The 20,724-nt window shown below is 49.1% G+C and overlaps 1 protein-coding gene across 2 annotated transcripts in view; it reads right to left on the bottom strand.

Annotated features, from left to right (window-relative positions):
- MTBP (MDM2 binding protein) overlaps positions 1–20,724 on the bottom strand; it is a 701,292-nt gene that overhangs the window by 631,983 nt on the left and 48,585 nt on the right. For both annotated transcript variants that reach the window (XM_069621563.1, XM_069621564.1), the window contains exons 3-4: positions 12,821–12,894; positions 12,582–12,730 (exon numbers count right to left, since the gene is read on the bottom strand). In XM_069621563.1, coding sequence (XP_069477664.1) covers positions 12,582–12,730; positions 12,821–12,894 — 223 coding nt within the window. The remainder of the gene's footprint in view (positions 1–12,581; positions 12,731–12,820; positions 12,895–20,724) is intronic.

Here is a 20,724-nt window from a genome sequence, read left to right as displayed (position 1 = left end):
GGGGTGGAAGAAATGCCACAAACCTAAGGTGGATGTATGGTGGAAGGACTTGCAGAAATGGGTGGAGGCTGAAACGGTGGCATGGCAAGAAGTGAGTAGCCGGGCTGATGAAGAGGAGGCGGGCACCCTGTTGGCTTGGAAAACGCTAATAACAGAATTGTTTGGCGTAATATCAGATCCAACAGACTCAGAAGAGAACGAAACCCGGCCGCATGTGCCAAACATTGAAAGGGATTGACAAATAGGCTCACGGGGGAAGGGAGGGATAATGGGAGCAGTGATTACGATAACTTGATGTGTAATTGAACTATTATGATTATGCTGCTTGTTTGGTTTGTTGTTTTTGTTTGCATAAAATCAATAAAAGAAATTAAAAAAAAAAACCCTCAGGGGGGACGGTTTGCGCTGTTGCGCACTTTGGAAATGGCCGCCTGATCTAAGAGCTCCCGCTCCACCGAAAAATCCTGAGCTAGTTTATCCGTGCATCACTGCCTGTTTCAGCTCGGACGATCTGGGGGGGCTTGCCCTGCCGTCCGTGGGTGACCAGACGAAATCCTGAGGCTCGAGGTCCAGGGACGCCAGAGATAAGGCGCGATTCAGATTGACCGGTGCACAGAGGGACAGAAATCCGGAGGCGAGCTCCAGAGCAATCTACTACAGAGCCGTGGCGCGGCTGAAACAGCTCGGCTCCAGGTGGGAGGAGCTTGGTGCCGGCTTGGCCCCGACACTCTTCTGGTGTCACGTTACGGCCTCTGGGCTACCGCGGCGCGGATGGCTCTCTGGTGCGTACCTGCCCGCGGCCCGACCCAGCCCCGGTAGTGGTTGGCGCAGTTGCTGAGCCCCAGAGAACTCCCTATGAACCCTATAGTGCGGTGCGGGGCGAGGCATCCGTTGGATTCGCAGTAAGCGGCCTGAGGAACTCTGCGGCGGTACTGCCCGCGCTGTCGACCGGTAAGGAGGCGAGGCTGGGTGGAGAGGGAGTCCCCATTCGGAGGCTGGGCTGTGGCTGGGATCTCTATTGCTTAGTCGCCCATAACGCCTCCGGGCCCCTATTCGGCTCCCATTAAGAACTGGAACACTGTTTCCACAGCAAGCCGCGACCGCATAACAAAAGAAATTTTAGCAGAGAGTATACTGCACCACCTGGAACGCCATTCATCATGGGGGAACCACAGAGGCCAGCAAAAGGCTCCAAAACTCCGGGGAAGCTGAGGAAGGGCCCCATGGACGCCTACACGGGTGGTCAGGGTCAGGCTGCGTCGGCTGACGCCCACGCGACCGACACCGAGAACCCTGCCGCTGAATCCAATGAGAATTTGGACAACCTAACTGCTATAGTCCAAAATGGGTTTCGCTCAAATACAAAATTGGATGACATAGTCTCTACCATCGGCTCCTTAAAGGCTAGAGTGGAGAAGGAAAGCTTACGCATAACGGAAACCGAAACCCGCATTAGCACTAATGAAGATACCATCTCGCACCACAGCCGTGATATCATCCAAATTAAGGAAAGCATGACGAAGATACAGAACAAGTGCGAGGACCTAGAATCGCGCTCCAGGCGCAATAACATCCGTGTCGTGGGCGTAGCGGAATCATTTGGAAAGGGCCAAATGGAGAAACATCTTGAGACACTGCTTAAAACCCTGTTCGGACCGGAGGCTTTCTCTGAACAATTTCTGGTGGAGCGAGCATATCGTACGCTGGCTCCTGCACCTAAACCAGGCACGCCACCACGCACTGGAATTGCTCGTCTCCTCAACTATAGAGACAGAGACACAATCCTACGAAAAGCGAGAGAGGCGGGCACCCTTCACTATGAGGAAAGTCGCATACATTTCTATCCCGATTTCTCCTCTTGAGTTCAAGCAAGCAGAAGGTCCTATGAGAGTGCCAGATTCCATACGCTTTAATGTTCCCGGCGAAAATGAGGCTTCAACATGCGGGCAGGGCCCATTTCTTCGAGTCCCCAGCGGAGGCCATGCATTATATTGAAACTTCCATACCCCTTCCTCCCAGAGGGGGCAGACCAGCACAAACCAACAGACCCACACCCGTGGAATGAGAAACACTTGTGTGTCGACCCTGGTTGGGCCTGTGGCCCAGATGGGTAACTGGTTAAGGTACACCAGGCACTTTGGTTGGTGGAGTTGTTGGACCTGATCGGCGGCCATGCGAAGAAACATGGCTACCTGTGGAATGTTCCATAAGTTTGTTGGGGTACATCGTCAAGTTGGGGGTGATATGTGGGGGGGGGGCGGGTAGGACAGGATGAAGGGGCTGTTGCGTTCAGTTGTTGGATGGATTTATGGTGGCACTTTGTTGTGCATTTTGGCTACCTTTCGGAGCTACCTCCAAGTGGAGGGTGGGTTGGGACGACCTGTTGGTTGGAAAGTAAAGTTTTGGTCACGTTTGGGCTGGCACTGATTGTATGGCACGAATACTGTGAACTCATCAGATTTGACAATGGCCGATTCTCCATCGCAGGTCCCCTGTCATGGGCTAAAGGTTAAACTATTGACGTGGAATGTGCGGGGTTTGAACAATCTAGTTATGGTTAGGAAGATCTCCAATTACGTTTCCAGGCATAATCCCCAAATACTGATGTTGCAGGAGACCCATGCAGTGGGGACGGGTAACTCTCACATTCTGCCCGGGTGGGGTGCCCTGAGATTCCACACGGACTATTCATCTCAGTCCAGAGGGGTTCTCACCCTTATTCACCCAGGCCTTGGGTTCTGGGTTGGAGGTCACAAGGTCGATCCCCAAGGGAGATTGGTCATGGTTTGGGGGGAGGTGGCTAACCAACAGCTTCTCCTGGTCAATACATACAGCCCCAACATCGATGACCCGGCTTTCTACTTGGATATATATCAGATGGTTATATCACTGGATGTTTCGAGTGTCTTGTGGGGTGGGGACTTCAACTTGACCATTGACCCAGTTCTTGATAGATCCTCTACGGTGGTGAGACCCCCAAGCAGGACAGCACTGAATCTTACACATGTCATTGCACAGCTCTCACTGGTTGATACATGGGCAGTAGGAGATACACGTTTTATTCCTCGGTGCATGATTCCGAGTCCAGGATTGATTACTGGTTGGTCTCCAACGCCCATGACGCCCTCGGTTGAGCGATGTGAAATCCTGCCCCGCACTCTTTCAGATCATTCCCCACTATTGTTGGAACTACTATTCCGGAACACCCAACGTCCCTTCAGGAGGTGGAGGATGTCTGGTGGAATATTGTGTGACCCCGGGGTAGTGGAGTCACTCCATGCTGAAATTTCGGAGTTTCTGTCCAATAATATCAGATCGGTTGACAGATTCTCAACAGTGTGGGAATCATTCAAGGTTTAGATGAGGGGTTTGTTGATGTCCAGAACTGCGGGTATGTTAAAGGCTGTGAGGTCCGAACTGTCGTCTGTTGAAGGAAAGTTAGATGCACTCGAAAAAACATTCAAATACGCAAGACAAGACAGTACTAGCTGATATACACACATCTCCAGGAGTTTGACAAGCTTGCACTGAGGGAGGTCCGATATGTGGCGGCCCCGATTCAGGCGCGCAGGTACGGGGAGGGCAACAAGGCTGGCAGGGCGCTCTCCAACCTACTTAAACACGATAAACAGCCCACACAGATCACAAGTATACGCACGCAACAGGGAAGGGTTCTCCTTGGGGATGAGGACATTAAAGGGGAATTTATGGAATTTTATAAGCGGTTATATTCAAACCAAGATAAGAAAACATCTGCAGAAATCAAGACCTATCTTGAAGCTCTCTCCCTCCCTAGGCTCCCTGACGAAGTGCGCCTCGCGATGGATCAGCCGGTAACGACGGAAGAGATTGTGGAAGCAATCAAGGATCTGTCAACAGGCAGGGCATCGGGGTAGGACGGGTTGGGCGCTGAATTTTACAAGGAGTTCCGTGAGGAACTCGTGCCGATACTATTGCAAGTGTGGGAGGAGGCGCTCGAATCCGGCAGGTTGCCCTCAACTATGAGAGAGGCCATAATAATGGTACTCCATAAGCCCAGGTGACCACCACAGCACGTTTCGTCCTACAGGCCCTTGTCACTCATCAACACGGATGCTAAAATTTTTGCAAAGGTCCTGGCAAATCGCCTTCTGCCAGCAATCCCAACCCTAGTTCATCCCGACCAGAACAGGTTTGTCCCTACTCAATCTACAGCCCTAAACCTCAGACGACTCTTTGGTATTATGGCACAGATCGACCCTGCGAGGAGCGCAGTGGCCATATCCCTTGACGCCGAGAAAGCGTTTTATTCGGTCTCGTGAGTCTATCTCCTTTCGGTGCTTGAGGCGTTTGGGGTGGGTCCCACCTTCATACGCCACCTTCATACGATACATAAAACTCCTATATATGGAACCTGGGGCTCGTGTCCTGACCAATAAAGCCATTTCCGAGATGTTCCTCCTTGAGAGGGGGACCAGACAGGGGTGTCCTTTTTCGCCCCTACTAGTCGCATTGACCATTGAACCTATGGCGGCCGCTGTCCGTCTTAGACACTTAGACAAAGGGATCACAATGAAGGGCTCCACCCAACTAATCTCGCTTTACGCGGATGACACATTGCTATATATCAGGGAGCCTGAGGTAAATATAACACCCATCATGACAGAGATCCAGGGGTTTGCAGACTATTCTGGGTATACTATAATTATGTCCAAATCGGAAATATTCCCTCTAACACCTGCCACCCGATGCCCTACAGACACGGGCGGACTCAAGTGGTCCGAAGACCACATTAGATACCTGGGAATACTGGTCTCCAGGAACAAGATCACACACTATGCAGATAACCATGAGGGCTCCCTGCAGGCCTTAGGCGCCAAGCTTCAGATTTTGGGACAGCTCCCAATTTCCTTAGCCGGCCGTGTTGCCATTCTTAAAATGGTGGTCCTCCCTAAACCTTTATACTTATTTGTCAATATTCCTATATGGCTGGGCAGGGCCTCCTTCTCCAAGCTCAGATCCATGGTGGTAACATTTCTCTGGAACGGTAAGACAGCTAGGCTTAGCTGGGAGAAAATGACAGAACCCTATTCCTCTGGAGGCATAGTGGCTCCCGATTTCGAGCTTTACTATTAGGTCTCCCAAGCCCAATTTGCGAAATATTGGTATAATGACGAAAACAGTACACCCCATGCATGGATAGAGGAACATACCACACATCCCACGAATATACAATCAGTTATTTTTGATCCAAAGTATAAAGACACATGTACATATAATCCGGTTAGCTGTACAGTCAGGGCATGGATGGCTATATTCAAGAGGCTGGGATTGGAGGTCCCCTACAATCCAGAGGTACCGCTTTGGGACTTCCCAGGTATACCGCCCACGCATGACGCCAACATACAGGAGTCCTGGGACCCTAACGGGGAAAGCTGGGTGACATGTTTGTTAATGGTGTTTTTGTGGACCTGGGTCTCTTTCTGAGGGCACTGGGGGGTGGACCCCTGAAAACGTTGCAATATTACCGTATGAGATCTGCATTCCAGAAGAGGTGGCCTCTCTTCCCGGATGAACCCCCACCTCATCCATGTGTGCAGTTACTAACTGTAACGCTCACCTGGTTCCCACGGGGGCGCTGGTCTAGTCTGGATTGCTGTGGCCTCTTCTAGCGTGATGCGCAGGACCCGGAACACCGATTGGACAGGACCTCCAAATTGTGCTTGCCTGGCCCGTAGGAATATCCTTCTGCAGATGAGAAAGGAGATTAACAGTCTGCAGAATAGTGTGCTAGCTCCCCCCTTTCCCCCTTCGTTCCTCTCTAACTTCCTCCAAACCCCGGTTTAAGCTCACCTTATGGTTTGGAAGGATGAACTCTCCATCCTGCTTCTGGTGCAGGGGCGCGCGTTCGTCCAGTTACTTCACTGGTTTTCAGAATGGCGCTGGCAAAATCCACTTGACTTTCCTGAGCGATGGGCCGTAAGTATGAAAGTTCAAAGTTCAAGTGAGGCCCCCTTTATGTTGTCTTTCTAACCTGTGATCTATCCTTTATTTCAGGTGCAGAATGAAGGCGCTGCGTCGAGGGGTTAAACTGCCGAGGTGAGTAGTGATGAGGACGATCCCTCTAAATGTCCTCATCATTCCCCAGAAATGTCTCTTGTCCTTTCCCCATAGGGGCCGGGGTACGGTACCTGCCAACGGGGCGGCGCCGACCCAAAATGTGGAAGAAAAGCCGGTAAGTATTATGGCTGTTAATCAGGCTTTCCTTCTGTGTTCCTTCTGCTCACCTTTTGTTTCTTCCTCTCTCCCCTAGGTGCAGAGATGTGGCGTCCGATGCAGACAGCCGCGATGGAGCCGGGAGATGTCTCGAGGATAGGTGAGTGAAGCGTGGCGCTGCAGCGAGCAACGCGATGCTTTTAAATGGAAGTCTTTCTTCAGGGATGCTGGCGAGAAGATTCCGGATGCAGGTAAGAAGTTTGAAATAGTCCTTGGTTTTCACCTTTCTCTTCTCTTCCTTCCTTGCAGGTCTTCCAGGTTCGAGGCGGGCGTGGCTGGAGTCCAGGAGCAGGAGCAGACACGGTGAGCGTTAAGCTGCAGGAAGCAGAACAACGCGAAGCATGAGCTGCTGTCTGGGCGTGGCTTAAATAGCCTCCAAAGTCGTCCCAGGTATGTATCCTTCCCCAACTAGGTATGTATCCTTCCCTGGCCACTCCCGAGTGAAAAAATAGTCCCTATGAAAAAATAGTCCCTTTCAGGTCTCAGGGAGGCCTGAAGCATGCAGCATGGTCTGCATCAGGTAAGTGCACAAAACACCTCCCTTTATGAGCCTGGCGCCTATGGCGCCAGGACTGATGTCCAACATGAGCCTGGTGCCAAAGGCGCCAGGACTGATTCCAAAGAGCCCCTATAAGGGGCCGCTGGGCTTTTACCCGAGGGCATGATGCCTGCTTCCGGGGGTGCTGGGCCTGGCCTGGTGCTCCGGGGGTAGGCATCATGACACTAACATCTAAAAACGGCCTGGGGATTTCTAGGTTATATACAGCTGTTCAAGCTCATACCCCAACATTGAATCAGATAAAGGAGCAGTGGGAAGCTGATTTACAGGGGCCCATTGAAGAAAAGAAATGGGCCAGTTATTGTGCGTTATCCAAGAAGGTCTCGCTTAATGCTGGCCTGAGGGTGATCCAATTTAAAATCCTTAACAGGCTACATTATACACCGGTCAAAATCGCAAGGTTTGCACCAGACACCTCTGACGCTTGTCCTAAATGTAATGCTCCTCAAGCTGGATCCTTTCACATGTACTGGGACTGTCCAGGATTGAGGGGATTCTGGAGGGCGGTGGCTGAGCTGCTGGAAGAAATCACTGAGGTGCCCCCCGATTTGACTCCCCAGAAGTACTTGTTTGGGGAGATTGGCAAGCAGTCAGAAAAAATTAGAAGATTATTTAACATTTCATGCGCTATTGCCAAAAAATGTATTTTACAGAAATGGAAAAGTTCTCTTCCGCCCACCATGAACCAATTCCTACAAGAATTGACACATGTCAACGAATCAGAGGAACAGTTTGTTTTGACCCGACCCTCGGCATGCAGACCCAAGGACATTTGGGGCCCGTTCAGAGTCTACCTATGTAATATGATTACTGATGCTGACTTGTCGACATAATATTGCTATGTGTAATGTAACGGATATTTTACTCTTGCTGTAACAGTTGAACAGATGTGCTGTGGTGCTAATAGCCTATACGTGACCACTAAAACAGTTTTAAAAAAAAATTTGGTGAAGACCCTCGGGACCGAGGTCAATCCGAACGGCAGGACTCGAAAGTGATAGTGAGTCGCCAACTACAAACCTAAGGTATTTTCTGTGCTTGAGATGAATTGGCACATGAAAATAAGCATCCTGGAGGTCCAATGACACCAACCAATCCTGGAGTTGAAGGGCCTGAAGGATCTGGGAAAGAGTAACCATCTCAAACTTGTCCTTCCTGAGGAGCTTGTTCAAGCCTCTTAAGTCCAAGATGGGTCTCAGTCCTCCGTCCATTTTGGGGATCAAAAAGTAAGGGGAGTACCATCCCTTGTTCCTCTCCGCTACAGGTAATGGTTCTATAGCACCTTTCTCCAGCATGATTAGAACTTCCTGCTGTAGGAGTGGGTCTGAAAACTTCAAAGGGTGTCTCCCTGGTGGATTGCTTTGAGGTTGCATTAGAAAAGGAAGGCAGTAACATTGGGCTATTATTTCTAGAGCCCAAACATCAGAAGTAATGGCTCGCCATTCATGCAGATGCTGCAACAGCCTGCCTCCCACAGGCATCTTGTGATGCAAGTCCTCAAAGTGGTTTTGTGGCGGTTGCTGCGGCCGCTGATGGCAAAGAGGTTGCAGCTGGAGCTGGCTTTGCACATTTTCCTCGTCCACCACGAATGGCCTTTCTCTGGCCCCTTTGACTGGCCATTCCTCTCGCCTTTCCATATGAGGAGTAGTAACGATAAGATCGTCCCCTCCAAGATTGTACGGATGCACGAAAAGGCGGAGGTTGTCTAATAGCAGCTCCGAAAGACTTGGCAGCTGCTTTTGAGGTCTGCAACCTCTCAAGGCTCTCATCAGCCTCGTTTCCAAAAAGGGGAGACCCGTCAAAGGGCATGTTCCGAAGACGGTTTTGCTAGTCTCGTGCAAAACCAGACTTCCGTAACCACGCAAATCTGCGCATTACTGTGCCCATGGATCTGCTCACACTATCTGCAGTGTCCAATCCAGATTGAAGAGATTCCTGCATGGCCTCCTTTCCATCTTTAACAATGGCTAGGAATTCTTCCCTTTCATTCCCTTCTGGTATGTGCTCTGCCGCCATTGCAATGCACTCCCACAGAGTGTATGAATATTTTGCCAAGGCACATGTGGAGTTGGCCGACGCCATACTCCCAGTTGAAAATACCGTGCGTGCCCAACCATCCACACGCTGGCCATCCCTATCCGGAGGGATAGAAGGGTACGCCACTTTATTTGAAGCTGTGGCTGCCTGGACCACCGGACTCTCGGGAGTGGGGTGTTTTGACAGATAGCTGGGATCCTACTGGAAGGGCGGTATTTTGAAGTCTGGATTTTATTTACCGGAGGAATAGAGTCCGGAGTCTCCCAATTTTTGGCCACCCTATTTTACAAGGCTACATGCAAGGGTAAAATCGGATCTTCAGTGGGACCATGATCCAATATATCGGTCAGATCATCCTGGATGAATTGAGTTGGTGGTCTAGCCCATCCTAAATAATCGACCACCTTTGTCATTAGTTGATGGTTTGAGGGACTGGGATGTTCCTCTGGTTCTGGCCTGCCAAAATCTGTTTCAGGCGAAGTATCAATGCCACTTGCATTATATGTAAGGTGTTCCACCAGGTCCCTCATCCTGCTTTCCTCAGAAATCAGGCATTCTGGGACATTTGGGGTGCCATATTCCAGTCCAAAAGGAACATTCTCCTCATCAGCTCTCTACTGTTCTTCAAATATGGAAGTTAAGGATTTGAAAAATTCTTTCCTTGGAAGATGTTTAAAAACCTTTTCTGGGAGAGGTGTATCAGTGGAACCTGAAGGCATTACAGCCTTTGCAGCCTTCTCTTATGCTGTTATTTTTACAGCTTCTGGCTGAGTTGGCTGAACTGGAGCCTTTGTAATATTTGGCGCGGAGGGCTTCGGGGTCGACGTCGACAAAGGCGTCGATGGCGCCGACTAAATAGTGGTCGTCCACGGAGCTGGCTTCGAGGGCGTCGAGGCGCTCTTCGAAGACTTGCCCTTTGAGGTGCATCGGGTTTCAGACGGCGTCTGTGACCTCGAACGGTCGACTCGACTGGTCTTTTTCGCTCAGGGTCCTGGAAGGTTCCCGATCCTTCCTCCTTCGATCATCCGGGCTCGAGGACGCGCGAGTGTCGGAACGCAACGCTCCCGGCTGGCTTACGAAGAAGGCGCAAACCGAGGCTTTGCTTTTTCAAACACCTCCATAATTTTTATCCTGAATGCTTCCCACTCTTCGGAGGAAGAATGTTTTGTGGGGCATTTCATCCTTTTTGGGGATTCGTCCGAGGACGATGTGGAAGGGGACCGGTGGCGTCTTTTCTTGGACTTTTTCCATCAAAGACTAAGAGCGATGAGAACCGCTTCGGGACCTAGACCGATGCCTTTCGCATCGAGGAGATTCCTCAACTCGACGCTAGAGGCTTTTAAGTCGGGTTTATGACCTACCTGCAGTTTTCCCTTCCTCTCTCGCAAGGCCTTCCCCGTCATCGCCTGACACTTCGTACAGGTCTCCATGTCGTGGCCTTCCCCTAGACACTACAGACATTCCCGGTGCGGGTCCGTGATGGACATTTTCGAATTGCAGGATTTACACTTTTTGAATCCCAATTGCGGGGCCGTAGTCAGGGTCGACGACGATGACATATCGAATATCTTCTAGTATTTACTGCATCACAGAACTGCTCGAGGCGCGCTGAGTCTCCGAAGCAACACGTGTTGCGGAAAAACGGAACTGAGTCCAACGGGCGCCGCGCGTGCTACTTGTATACCCAATGACGTCACCCTCGACAGAGGCCTTCGAGGGACCATCGACTCGACGGCATCGAAGCACGGTGCACTCCGCTGAGAACATTTTTCCAAAGCAGCCAAAGCTGGATGGGATACATCTGAGATGAGAAATACATTGGAGGACACAATCCATTCGAAATACGGGCGTAAGGTTGCACTGTGTATGCCATTGGCCCAGGGAGCTTATGTAGACTACGATGAGATTGAGAAAAATCCCAGGTAACACTTAGCAGGGATGCCCCCAGGTTGGGCCTCACCTGAGAAACCTGCCCTGAACACATGATCAACACACCACAGATTAGGGAGGAGGGAGACGAAGCTCCGGCTGTGCGGCATGGGCAGACCGAAGCAGCTGAGACAGCACTGGGTGATGTAATGATGGGTCAACAAGGCAATCCCATGGTCACTCGGGGGTAGAGGGGAAATGGACCACTGTTCACGTAACTACGAGTGCATTTCGGCAGGTAGATAAACTAATGTTCGCTGCATACCCAGATTTCCTCTTTCATCAAGCATTTTCAGTCCACTGTTAAGTTTGGTTTGTGCTCGCCCAGCTGTAATAAAAAGCATTGATTCTTGCCCAGAGTGTGCTGCTTTTTGGAGTACAATTTTTATATGGTGGTATCAGATGACCCCTGTACTCTATGATCGGTGGTTGTGCCTTTTCGGTGGGTGCCATGAGACTATGGAACAAGCTTCCGTGCGATCTATGTGCTACGGAAAATCATCTTTTTTTCACACCACCTGAAGACTCTTGTTTTGAGATTATTCTGGCTGTTCCTTCCATCTCGGTCTTCTTCTCCACTTGTGCACCAGGATGCCTTCTTGGTGAAGGAGCGCTTTACAAATGGAGGAAATATAAATCTAGATAAATCTGTATGCAAGAGTTACTAAGTGGGTCCAGTATTTTGTTTTCCAGATGCATAGAGACCATTAACCCATTTGAACCATCTGACATAAATTGGCTCAGATGGCGGTTCAGATGGCTTCTCAGAATAACTAATTAAACAATAAATATGAAACCCAATGTATTGTATTTGGAGAAATGCTTTATCTGCTATAGAATTCTTCCATTCCATTTTCTTTTTAGGTATTCAAAAATATCACACCATTTTGTATAACTTTTGTGATAGCAGAATATGACATCTTCTTGGATGTACTTAAAGTAAATCCCTACTGGAATATAAGATATCATCAATGCAAGGACTGCCTGAACTGTATCCGTCCCCAAAGACTAATGTCCGCTGCATCAGAAAGACCTGCACTGCACCACAGAACCAATGAATGCGCGCATGTGACTCCACCACCCACACTCCCGGAATTCCCCTTGCCTGTGGAACCAGAAATACTTGGAATTTACACCAACATCTCTACTTAGTTAACCGAGCCCTAGAATACACGTTCCTAACCCTACTGTGTCTACAGTCCTTTATTGAACGTAATACTGTGCTAACCTGTATTTTCTTCTACCCCATTGTCCTCCTATAACTTTGCCTTACCTGTTCAAGAAAATCTACCAGTAGGTGAGACAAAGAAAGCTTAAGGTAATCCCGTTTGCCTAGCTTTGCGGGGGGCTCCTTGTCTCCAAAACAGCATGAAAAAACGTCCTCAACAATACAGATGGAAGAAGCATTTCGAAATTGAAACAATGAGGAAAATAGAAAATAAAAGAATGATTTTAAACAAAACATAATTGTTATGTTTCAAAAGCGCAAGAAACTCCGGAGACTGTTCTACAAGGTCACTGATTAAACGTCTACTTTTTCCAGTCTAACACTTCTGCACTGCAGGTATACTTTAGTCCACATGATATATGTATATATAAAGAGTTCAGACCTAAGAAATTAATAATTATAGCTAAGTAAAACACCGTACAAAAAGTGAACCCAGTTAGCACACGCTCAAAAAGAGGAAACCCAAGAACATCGACCTGCAAGACAGTTATGACTGCAATTCAAATCACCAGATAATACAGTGTTACTATTCATCTTCGGAAATACAAAATGCAGCAAACAGAATCCACCTACTCCGTTTGAGAAGCATCTCGCATGACACTTTCTTCTTCATTGAGACTTTGAATAGCAGCTAGGCATTCCTCGACAGATGTTGGCACAGTATCTTCACTGTCCTCTTCCTCATTGCACATAGAGAGTTCCTCCCAAACAGGGTTTGCAAACTACAGAGATATAGTAAGACAACTGCGTTAATAAGGTTGTCCTGCAAGAACTGAGGAACAAATACAAGTCTACTCAAATATTATACATACCTGAAAAGCACCACATATTCCTTGGGTGGCAAAGAACCACTTTCTTTGACCTGGAGAACCAGCCGCTGTGCATGCTAAAATAAAAAGGGGGTACAGTGTTGGACATCTCACTTTCCAATGCATTGTGTTAGGAAATGTAGTACTTAAAAATGGACATTATAATAAACACATGGATTGAATAATGTAATGACCGGCAACAAGATGGAGCGCAACAAAGGTTATTAAGTTAAACGCTCAAGATCATAGCAGCAAGAATTAAATACTGAATTCTAAATTGTATCATCTACCAACTAGCACTATATAAAAGCAGATTAACAGCAATTGCACAAAAAATGAATTAAGCTGGCAGTGGGAGGAGGTTATTGGTCCATGGCCAGAATTAAAAAATGAGAATATTAATCCATTTTCTTTATGAAATGATAACAGGGAAAAGCGAAGCCCCGTCAAATGGCATGGCACAAGAAAACAGGGCACCAGTTTTACAATTAGTATATATGATCCGAATCTTGTGTATTCCATGTTTTTGATTCCCAGTCCTTTAGATCATCAAACCTCAAAATGAAGCAAAGTTCCAGGTATTTATTACCATCAGGCAAATTCTAAGTGATCATTTGCACAAGTTAGTATAGGTTCAATGTTATAAAAAGTAACTACTATCTATCAGGCATTCCATTAACAGAACTTCCTTACAAAAGATGAACAGACACAAATGTAACTATTAAAAGGAACATTTGGCTAACTTCACCTTGACTGATTTTATCCTTATAGTTGAGGACATTTAACTTTTTTGATCAAAACAAGTAGCTATGTCTTAGATTAAATAGAAATGTTATTGCAAACATAAAATCATACACATTTCCTACAAAGTGAATGAAACAGCACATTAGCTGTCATCTGTTTCCATAACGATTTCACTACAGTTACCCCCCCACCATGTCCAGTAGTGGGGACAGGCTATATCAAAGTTTGGTTCTAGATACCTTTTTATTAGAAAAGAAACATGAATAAAGATGGTAGCTTTCAAGAAAGCATCTGTATACAACTTGACTGAACTAACTTAGGACTATTATGTGTCACATTTGCCTCGATTCCACCAACAGACTTTGACACATACTTTAAATCCTGGAGTATGACCATGACAAATATCTTCAATATTAAGTTGCTATTTAAAGTCATAAGAAATATCTAGCCTGTAACACCATTCTACTAGTGAAAAAGAAAAAGTGGCAATTTAATGGAAAATGGCACCATTCTTGTTTTTTCAGCTAAAGCTGACCGCAAGGAATAGACTCACTGTTAGAAATGAGGTAAAGCGATGCTAAGCTCACCACCACTCATTTCGGTGTATTCCTGCCTCCATGCATACAAGTGGATTGCAGTTAGCGCACGCGGTGCACAGACAGGTAGCTCTTGGTGCGGTGCTGCTTCACTGAAGGTGTACCTTATTATGAGACACTTTACCGATTGCCATGACACGGACGAAACGCAGCTGGAAGCTCGGGATCCTCCAGTCAAGCTTTGCAGAGCCATTCGGGCAGGACAGTTATGTATGGTTAGGGATTCTATTAAAGCTATTAAGAACGGAAAGGTCTCAGGGCCAGATAAGTGATCCTTAGTGTTGTATGGCAAATTTGCAGACCCATCACACATGAACAGCCTTGCTGGTAGCACTCGCTTATATGCAATGAATAGAGTCCTGTGAAGGCTGGTAGAGAGATTGAACTAAAGAAAAACTATAGACCCATCAATTTAATCAACACAGAACGTGTGATTTATACCAAGGTAATGGTGATGAGGCTTGGGAAAACACTATTGGAGCAGTGTTCCGAAACTTTGAATTCACAGTGTGATCATTGGCAGGACTGTATGTGGGTGGATGGAATCATTGTGTGTAGGCAGTTTCCAAATGGCAAAAGTATAAACAAAGGCATTGGCTAAAGGTTGAGGGCTATAGCATCCTTTCGTTTTACATAGTTCAAAATACTGGGTCACTTATGTGGACTCAAAGGAGGGGGGAGCTCCAGGTAAGATTTTCAAGTAATAACGTTTTCAGATTTTTGAAACTGAGGGGGGAGGGGGAAACAATTGTTATATAGTGAGTAAAAAAAGACAATTCCCTTTCCGAAGTGTGTCGCCAGTGTTTCCACTTCGCTCTGGCTCTCTGTGAAGGCTTTGTACCCTTATCTACATGTGGCATTGCAGTTTGGTTGGTGCTCCTCCTATTGAATATAGTTTTTTTTTTTTTAAACTGGGCATGCTCAGCTAAGTGCACTGCAGTCGGGAATCCGCGGTCAGAGACGGCTGTCAAAAACAGGAAGATCTTTGCTCCCCTATACTAACCCAGTTAACAGACGGTGTTTGGAGACGCACGTTTTCTTTTTTTATCATTAGTGATTTCATCTCCCATTTGCAATCGAAGGATACCTGATGGCAGTCCCCATGGCCTGCAACTTGTATAGCTTGAGTCTTTCCGACTGTGGTGAAAATATTGATGCAGAAAGGCTTAAAGAGGCCAGAACATTGTCGCTGCACGAGATCCACCCCAAAAACAGAAAAAATAAATAAATCACTGACTATTTTTCCAACTGTCATAAGAAGCATGGAGGAAAAAGGGAGGGACCCATCTACGACCTCCATTAGGACAACAACGATTGACAACTCTCTCCTGAACTTGTGTTAAAGCCCACAGGCCGACGTGAGGCCTGCGTCAGGCGGCCCCGAACAGAGTGATACTTGCTCTGTGCAGAGAATATAATCCCCTGATGAAACTAACATAAGCCATACTTTTAAACTCTGACAGATCCGGTGATCAATAGTCTTGCATCTATTTTACAGAGGCCGTTGAATGCGGGTGTAGTAAATGCTCCCCCCTGTTGTATTCTGCTCCCCGGCCGATGCGTCGGCGGGAAGCAGGAGAGAAGGGCCTCGGGCGGCAAGGCCCCGCTGTGCAGCTCCGGCTGGAGCAGAAAGACACGGACACGCTGGTGTTGCTGTCATGCCGCGGAACTACCGTAGCGGGGGCGGGGCTTTTATTGATCGCGCCTTACGTCACTGCGTAGCGGGACGTAAGGCGGATATAACATGCCTCCTTTTTTCCAACAAAAACATTAACAAACATGATGTCTTTAACTAATGCTCCAAACGGTGAGTTCGGTTGCCTCGCGGGCTGGTCTTTTATCACTCAGTCTTTCAGGGGGTCTGGGCGCAGTTCTTGGAGCATCCCCCCACCCCCCCCCCCCCCCCCCGACTCCCATTGGGTTGCTTACCTTCATTGTTCGGCTTTGGTTCGCTCCGCAGCTCTTCCACTCCACCGTCCATGGTCGCTTCGTCTTCCTGATGGTGACGCTCCTCTTCGATTTGCGGGTCTTCCTCTTCCATTGGTTGTTGCTCTCCGTCCGTCCACAGGTCTCTGGTACCGCCTTGAACCATGACGCGTTTCTTGTGACGTGTCTTTGTCCCCTCGTGGCTGTTATCATGGTCCCCTGCCTTTGTGTTATAACCAAGTACGACTCGGTCCATGGGACCGAGTCGTACTGGGTGTCCAGCTTTGACTTGGATGGGTTTCTCACCATTATCACCTGGTCACCAACTCAGTGATTGGACCTCTTGGCGTTTCTCTTGGTGCTCATGTGTTCATTCGCCACAGTCCTTTGTTCAGTTCGTGTCCTGTCGTACATGTCCGTGCCCCTGCTCGGCTGGTGTGGAATGGATGAGTTAATTATGGTTCCATACAATGTGTCCGCCGGTGGTATCTCTGTGGTGCTGTGGGGTGTTACTCTGTAATTCCTCAGGAACCTGTATAAGTCCACACTCCAGGGGCTTGAGTTGACGCGAGACAGGCGCAATACTTTGTTGATGGTTCGCATGAATCTTTCCACGTCTCCGTTGGCCTGTGGCCATCTAGGCATTATGTGATGGTAGTGGATGTTGAGGTCGGTGAGATACCTCTTGAATTCTTTTCCTTGGAACGGTGGTCCATTGTCACTCCGAATCCGCCGTGGGAGGCCACGAGTGGCGAACATTTTTTCCATCGCGGGTATGACCACCTCTGCTGCTGTGGAGGATAAGATTTTAACCTCAGGGTACCTGGAGTGGTCATCGATTGCCACTAATAGGTACGTGCCCTCCTGCATCTTGCAGAAGTCGACGCTGATGGCGTCCCATCTGGAGGACCCCCACTCTGCCAATAGTATGGGCTCGGGATTGGGCGGGGCGCCCGTGATTTGACATGGGAGGCATGTTGTGATGAGCTGCTCCACTTTTTCCATCGATGTGTGGGAACCAGACACGGTGTCCGATCCGGGCCTTGTTCCTTACCATGCCCTGGTGACCTTCGTGCGCCAACGCTACAACTCTGTCTTGCATGCTTGCGGGGATGACTATTCGAGTCCCTCTTAGAATGAGCCCTTCCTCTGTGATTGACAGGTCTTTCCTTACTGCGAAGATGCCAGCGTGGAACTCTTTGGCTTAGGCAGTGCGACTGTGAATATTCCGTAGGAAGGATTTCCATTCACCAGAGAGGATTGGGTCTTTCACCAGATCACAGCATGGGTCGGCTTGCGTGGCCTCTACAATGTCTTCGATGCCGATCGCTCTCGGTTTCATGGCGTCTGCAACATGGCAGATGTGTTCCTCCGTTTCCTGAGCCACGTGTATCTCCCCTGGCGTGGCCGCTCTTGGGTGCCTGGACAGGAAATCTGCTGGGTTCCCACTGCCTGGTTGGTATGCCAGCTCAATGTCATACTGTTGACGGTGTAGTAGCCACTTCCCTATTCTGGCTGCGGGGTGCGATGAAGAGCCTGTGAAAATGGGGAGGAGTGGTCTGGGGTCCGTGTATGCCTTGAACTTTCGGCCGTACAGCTACAAATGAAAATGGCAACAGCCCCAGAGCACTGCGATTGCTTCCTTTTCAATATGGGAGTACCGTTGCTCTGTCGGTGTCAGGGCGCGGGAGGCATACGCAGTCGGCATCGACTCTCCTGTATTGGCCACTTGGATGAGGATTGCTCCTAGACCCACTGGGCTGCCGTTGACATATAGTTTGGTCGATAATGAGGGATCGTAGTATGCCATGGTGGTGTCCGCCGAGAGTGACGCCTTGATTGGTTTGAACGCTTCCTGGCAGGTGGGGCTCCAGACCCATTTCGTGCTTGCATTCTGAGTCTTCTTAGGGGTTCAGATAGTGTGGCCAGGTTGGGGGTGAACCTTCCGCAGTAAGTTGCCATCCCTAGAAAACTGCGTACCTCAGTTGGTGTGGTAGGGGGCAAGGCAGCCTGGATGTCCGCTACTTTTTGAGGGTCCGCGGAGATGCCTGCGCTGTTGAATGTGTATCCAAAAAACGAGATCTCTTCCTTTAGGAGTTCACACTTGTCCTTGTCGATTATTAGACCTGCACTCTCTAGCCTGCTGAGTAGCATGTTGAGCCGTCGTACATGCTCTTCCTTGCCATCTGCGTGGATGAGAATGTCATCGCTGACGTTGAGTACCCCCGGGATGCCACGTATCACCTTCTAGATGGTTTGCTGAAACACTTTGGCCGCAGAAGAAATTCCAAAGCTGAGTAGTGTATATCTGCGCAGGCCTATGTGAGTGGAGAACGTTGTGATGTACCTGGAGTCCCGGTGGAGTTTCAGTTGGTGGTATCCAGCATGGAGGTCGACTTTGGAGAAGATTTTGGATCCTGTGATGTCTACTATGATTTCATCGAGGGTTGGGGTGATGTGCCGCTCCCATTTTATCGCTGCGTTGGGGCGGAGCATGTCAATGCATAGTCTCACTTTGCCCGGTTGTTTGGGTTTCTTGGTTAACAACCATGGGTGACACCCAAGGTGTTGTTCAATGATGCCCGCTTTTGAGTGCACGGAGCTCTTTCTCCACCTGATTTCATATGTGGAACAGAGTCCTTCGGTGTCGCACTGCTCGTGGTTGAACGGACTCATCAATGTGAAGTTTGATGGACTTTTCTTTTAGGCATCCAATACCCTTGAGGAGGTCCGGGTACTTTCCGAGAATGCTGTCGATGTCTTGTATATCGGTCAACTCACAGATGAAACATAAGCCCCAGATCCTCTGCCGTGTCTCCACTCAGTAGACACTCAATTCCTGTGTTCATGACATAAATTTTAGACTGCAGTGACTTGCCGCCCTTGCCGAGTCTGGTCCAGAATTGTCCTACTATGGGCAGTGGAGTTTTGCACCCATACACAAATAACAGCGTGTCCATTGTTTTCAGGACTGGTGGGGGCCGTAATCTTCTGAATGCGGTCATTGACATGACGTTGACAGACGCCCCAGTGTCTATAGTCATTTGCGTTTCTTGGCCTTGGATGGCCACTTGACATTTCTGTCTTCTCAGTCTTTTCATGGGCGTTGTGTCTCCGTAGTTCAGTGCTGAGACCAGGTACACCTTTTTTCTTTTCTCCATTGATCGTTTGCTATCTCTTTCTGGGTGTGTGCAACATCGTCCCCTTCCTCATCGGTCAACGAGTTGGCGGTCTCGACACAGCGGCACTGGCTTGTTTCTTCTTCTTCTACCCTGAGTTTTTGTCGAGGTGTTTTGGGGGTTTTGTGGTAGCCCAGATGACCTGCATACTTTTGCGTAGTGGTCCTTTCTGGCACATGCTCCGGATGTGGTACCTTGGGCCGGGCAGTTACTGCTTCCGTGGCGAGGTCCTTCGGACCACCCACATTCAGTGGGTCCTGGGGTTCTTGGTTGCCATCGGGGGGTGGGAGGGGTTGTTGCCGCTGGCCTCGTCCCTCGTGTATTGGCGGTTTGTGATTTGGGCCACAGTCTCCATCGTAAGTGCAGGCTGGAGTTTCTGCAGGGTCGTGCCCATATGCGCTGCTCTGGCATGTGCCAACTCCCTCTGGCGGCCGAGTTCCAGGATTCTGGTCTGAGATATGCCTTTATCCCTTAGTACCATTCTCCTTAGCTTTTCTGAGTGTATCCCATTGATAATCTGGCGTCTGATTTCCTTTTCAATATCGGCAAGTTCGCAGATCGCGAGTTTCCGGAACCTGGTGTAATAGGCGTCCAGCGTCTCGTCCTCCAGCTGGATAGTGGTACAGAAAATGAAGTTTCATAGTCCGGATTTAACTGGGGCATGAAGTGGGCCGTGAGAGCATCTTTGGTTTGTTGGTAGACGTCAGAGCCATCTGCTATTGCCATCGAGTTGAATATCCGTAGAACCTCGTCCCCGACATTAAGTAGGAGGTGCAACCTAATTTTCCTTGATGTGGTAATGTCTTTGCAATCCATGGCCATCTCGAATTTTTGTATCCACAGCTGCAACCGAGGGGGTGGGGGGGGGGGGGGGGGTCGATGTATGGGTCGAAAGGGCTGAGCGCCACCGTCGTCCCTCCTTGTGAGCAGGTGTGTGGCGTGGATGGTGACAAGTTGGCGGCCATTCTGGAGGGCGTGCTGGCCCGAGGGTGGAGACGCCTGTTGCCATCGTGCGTGGACCTGAACGTGCGCACGCGATATGATACCCCCCTCACCATGGTGTGCAGTTTGCGTCCTTGCTTGGCTCCCACGTCGTGAGTCAGGACGTAAGGCACGAGGCTCCTGCGTGTCTCCTTATCCCAGGCTGTTGGGCCCCAGGAGGTCTGCCAGTTGGTGTTGGGCCTCCAGGTGTTAGGGCAATGGCAGTTGTGGTAAGTGTCTGTAGAGACACAAGGATGGCGTCAATGTCTTTTGTATATTTTCTTTTTTTTTTCTGGTGGGGGATGCCCCCCCCCCCGGCCACCCCCCACCGTGATTCCAAAAATGATGCCCGTGCTGAGGGCTTCAATCACTGGGTGTCGCGTGCGCCATTCGTATTACTTTCCTCGTCGCCAGTGTTGTATTCTGCTCCCCGGCCGATGCGTCGGTGGGAAGCAGGAGAGAAGGGCCTCGGGCGGCAAGA

Source organism: Ambystoma mexicanum, chromosome 5q (assembly GCF_040938575.1).
Source record: "Ambystoma mexicanum isolate Mex_15411 chromosome 5q, UKY_AmexF1_1, whole genome shotgun sequence".
NCBI lineage: Eukaryota > Metazoa > Chordata > Amphibia > Caudata > Ambystomatidae > Ambystoma > Ambystoma mexicanum.
The sequence above is the reverse complement of the archived record's forward strand: the minus strand, read 5'-3'. Positions and strand labels throughout refer to the sequence as shown.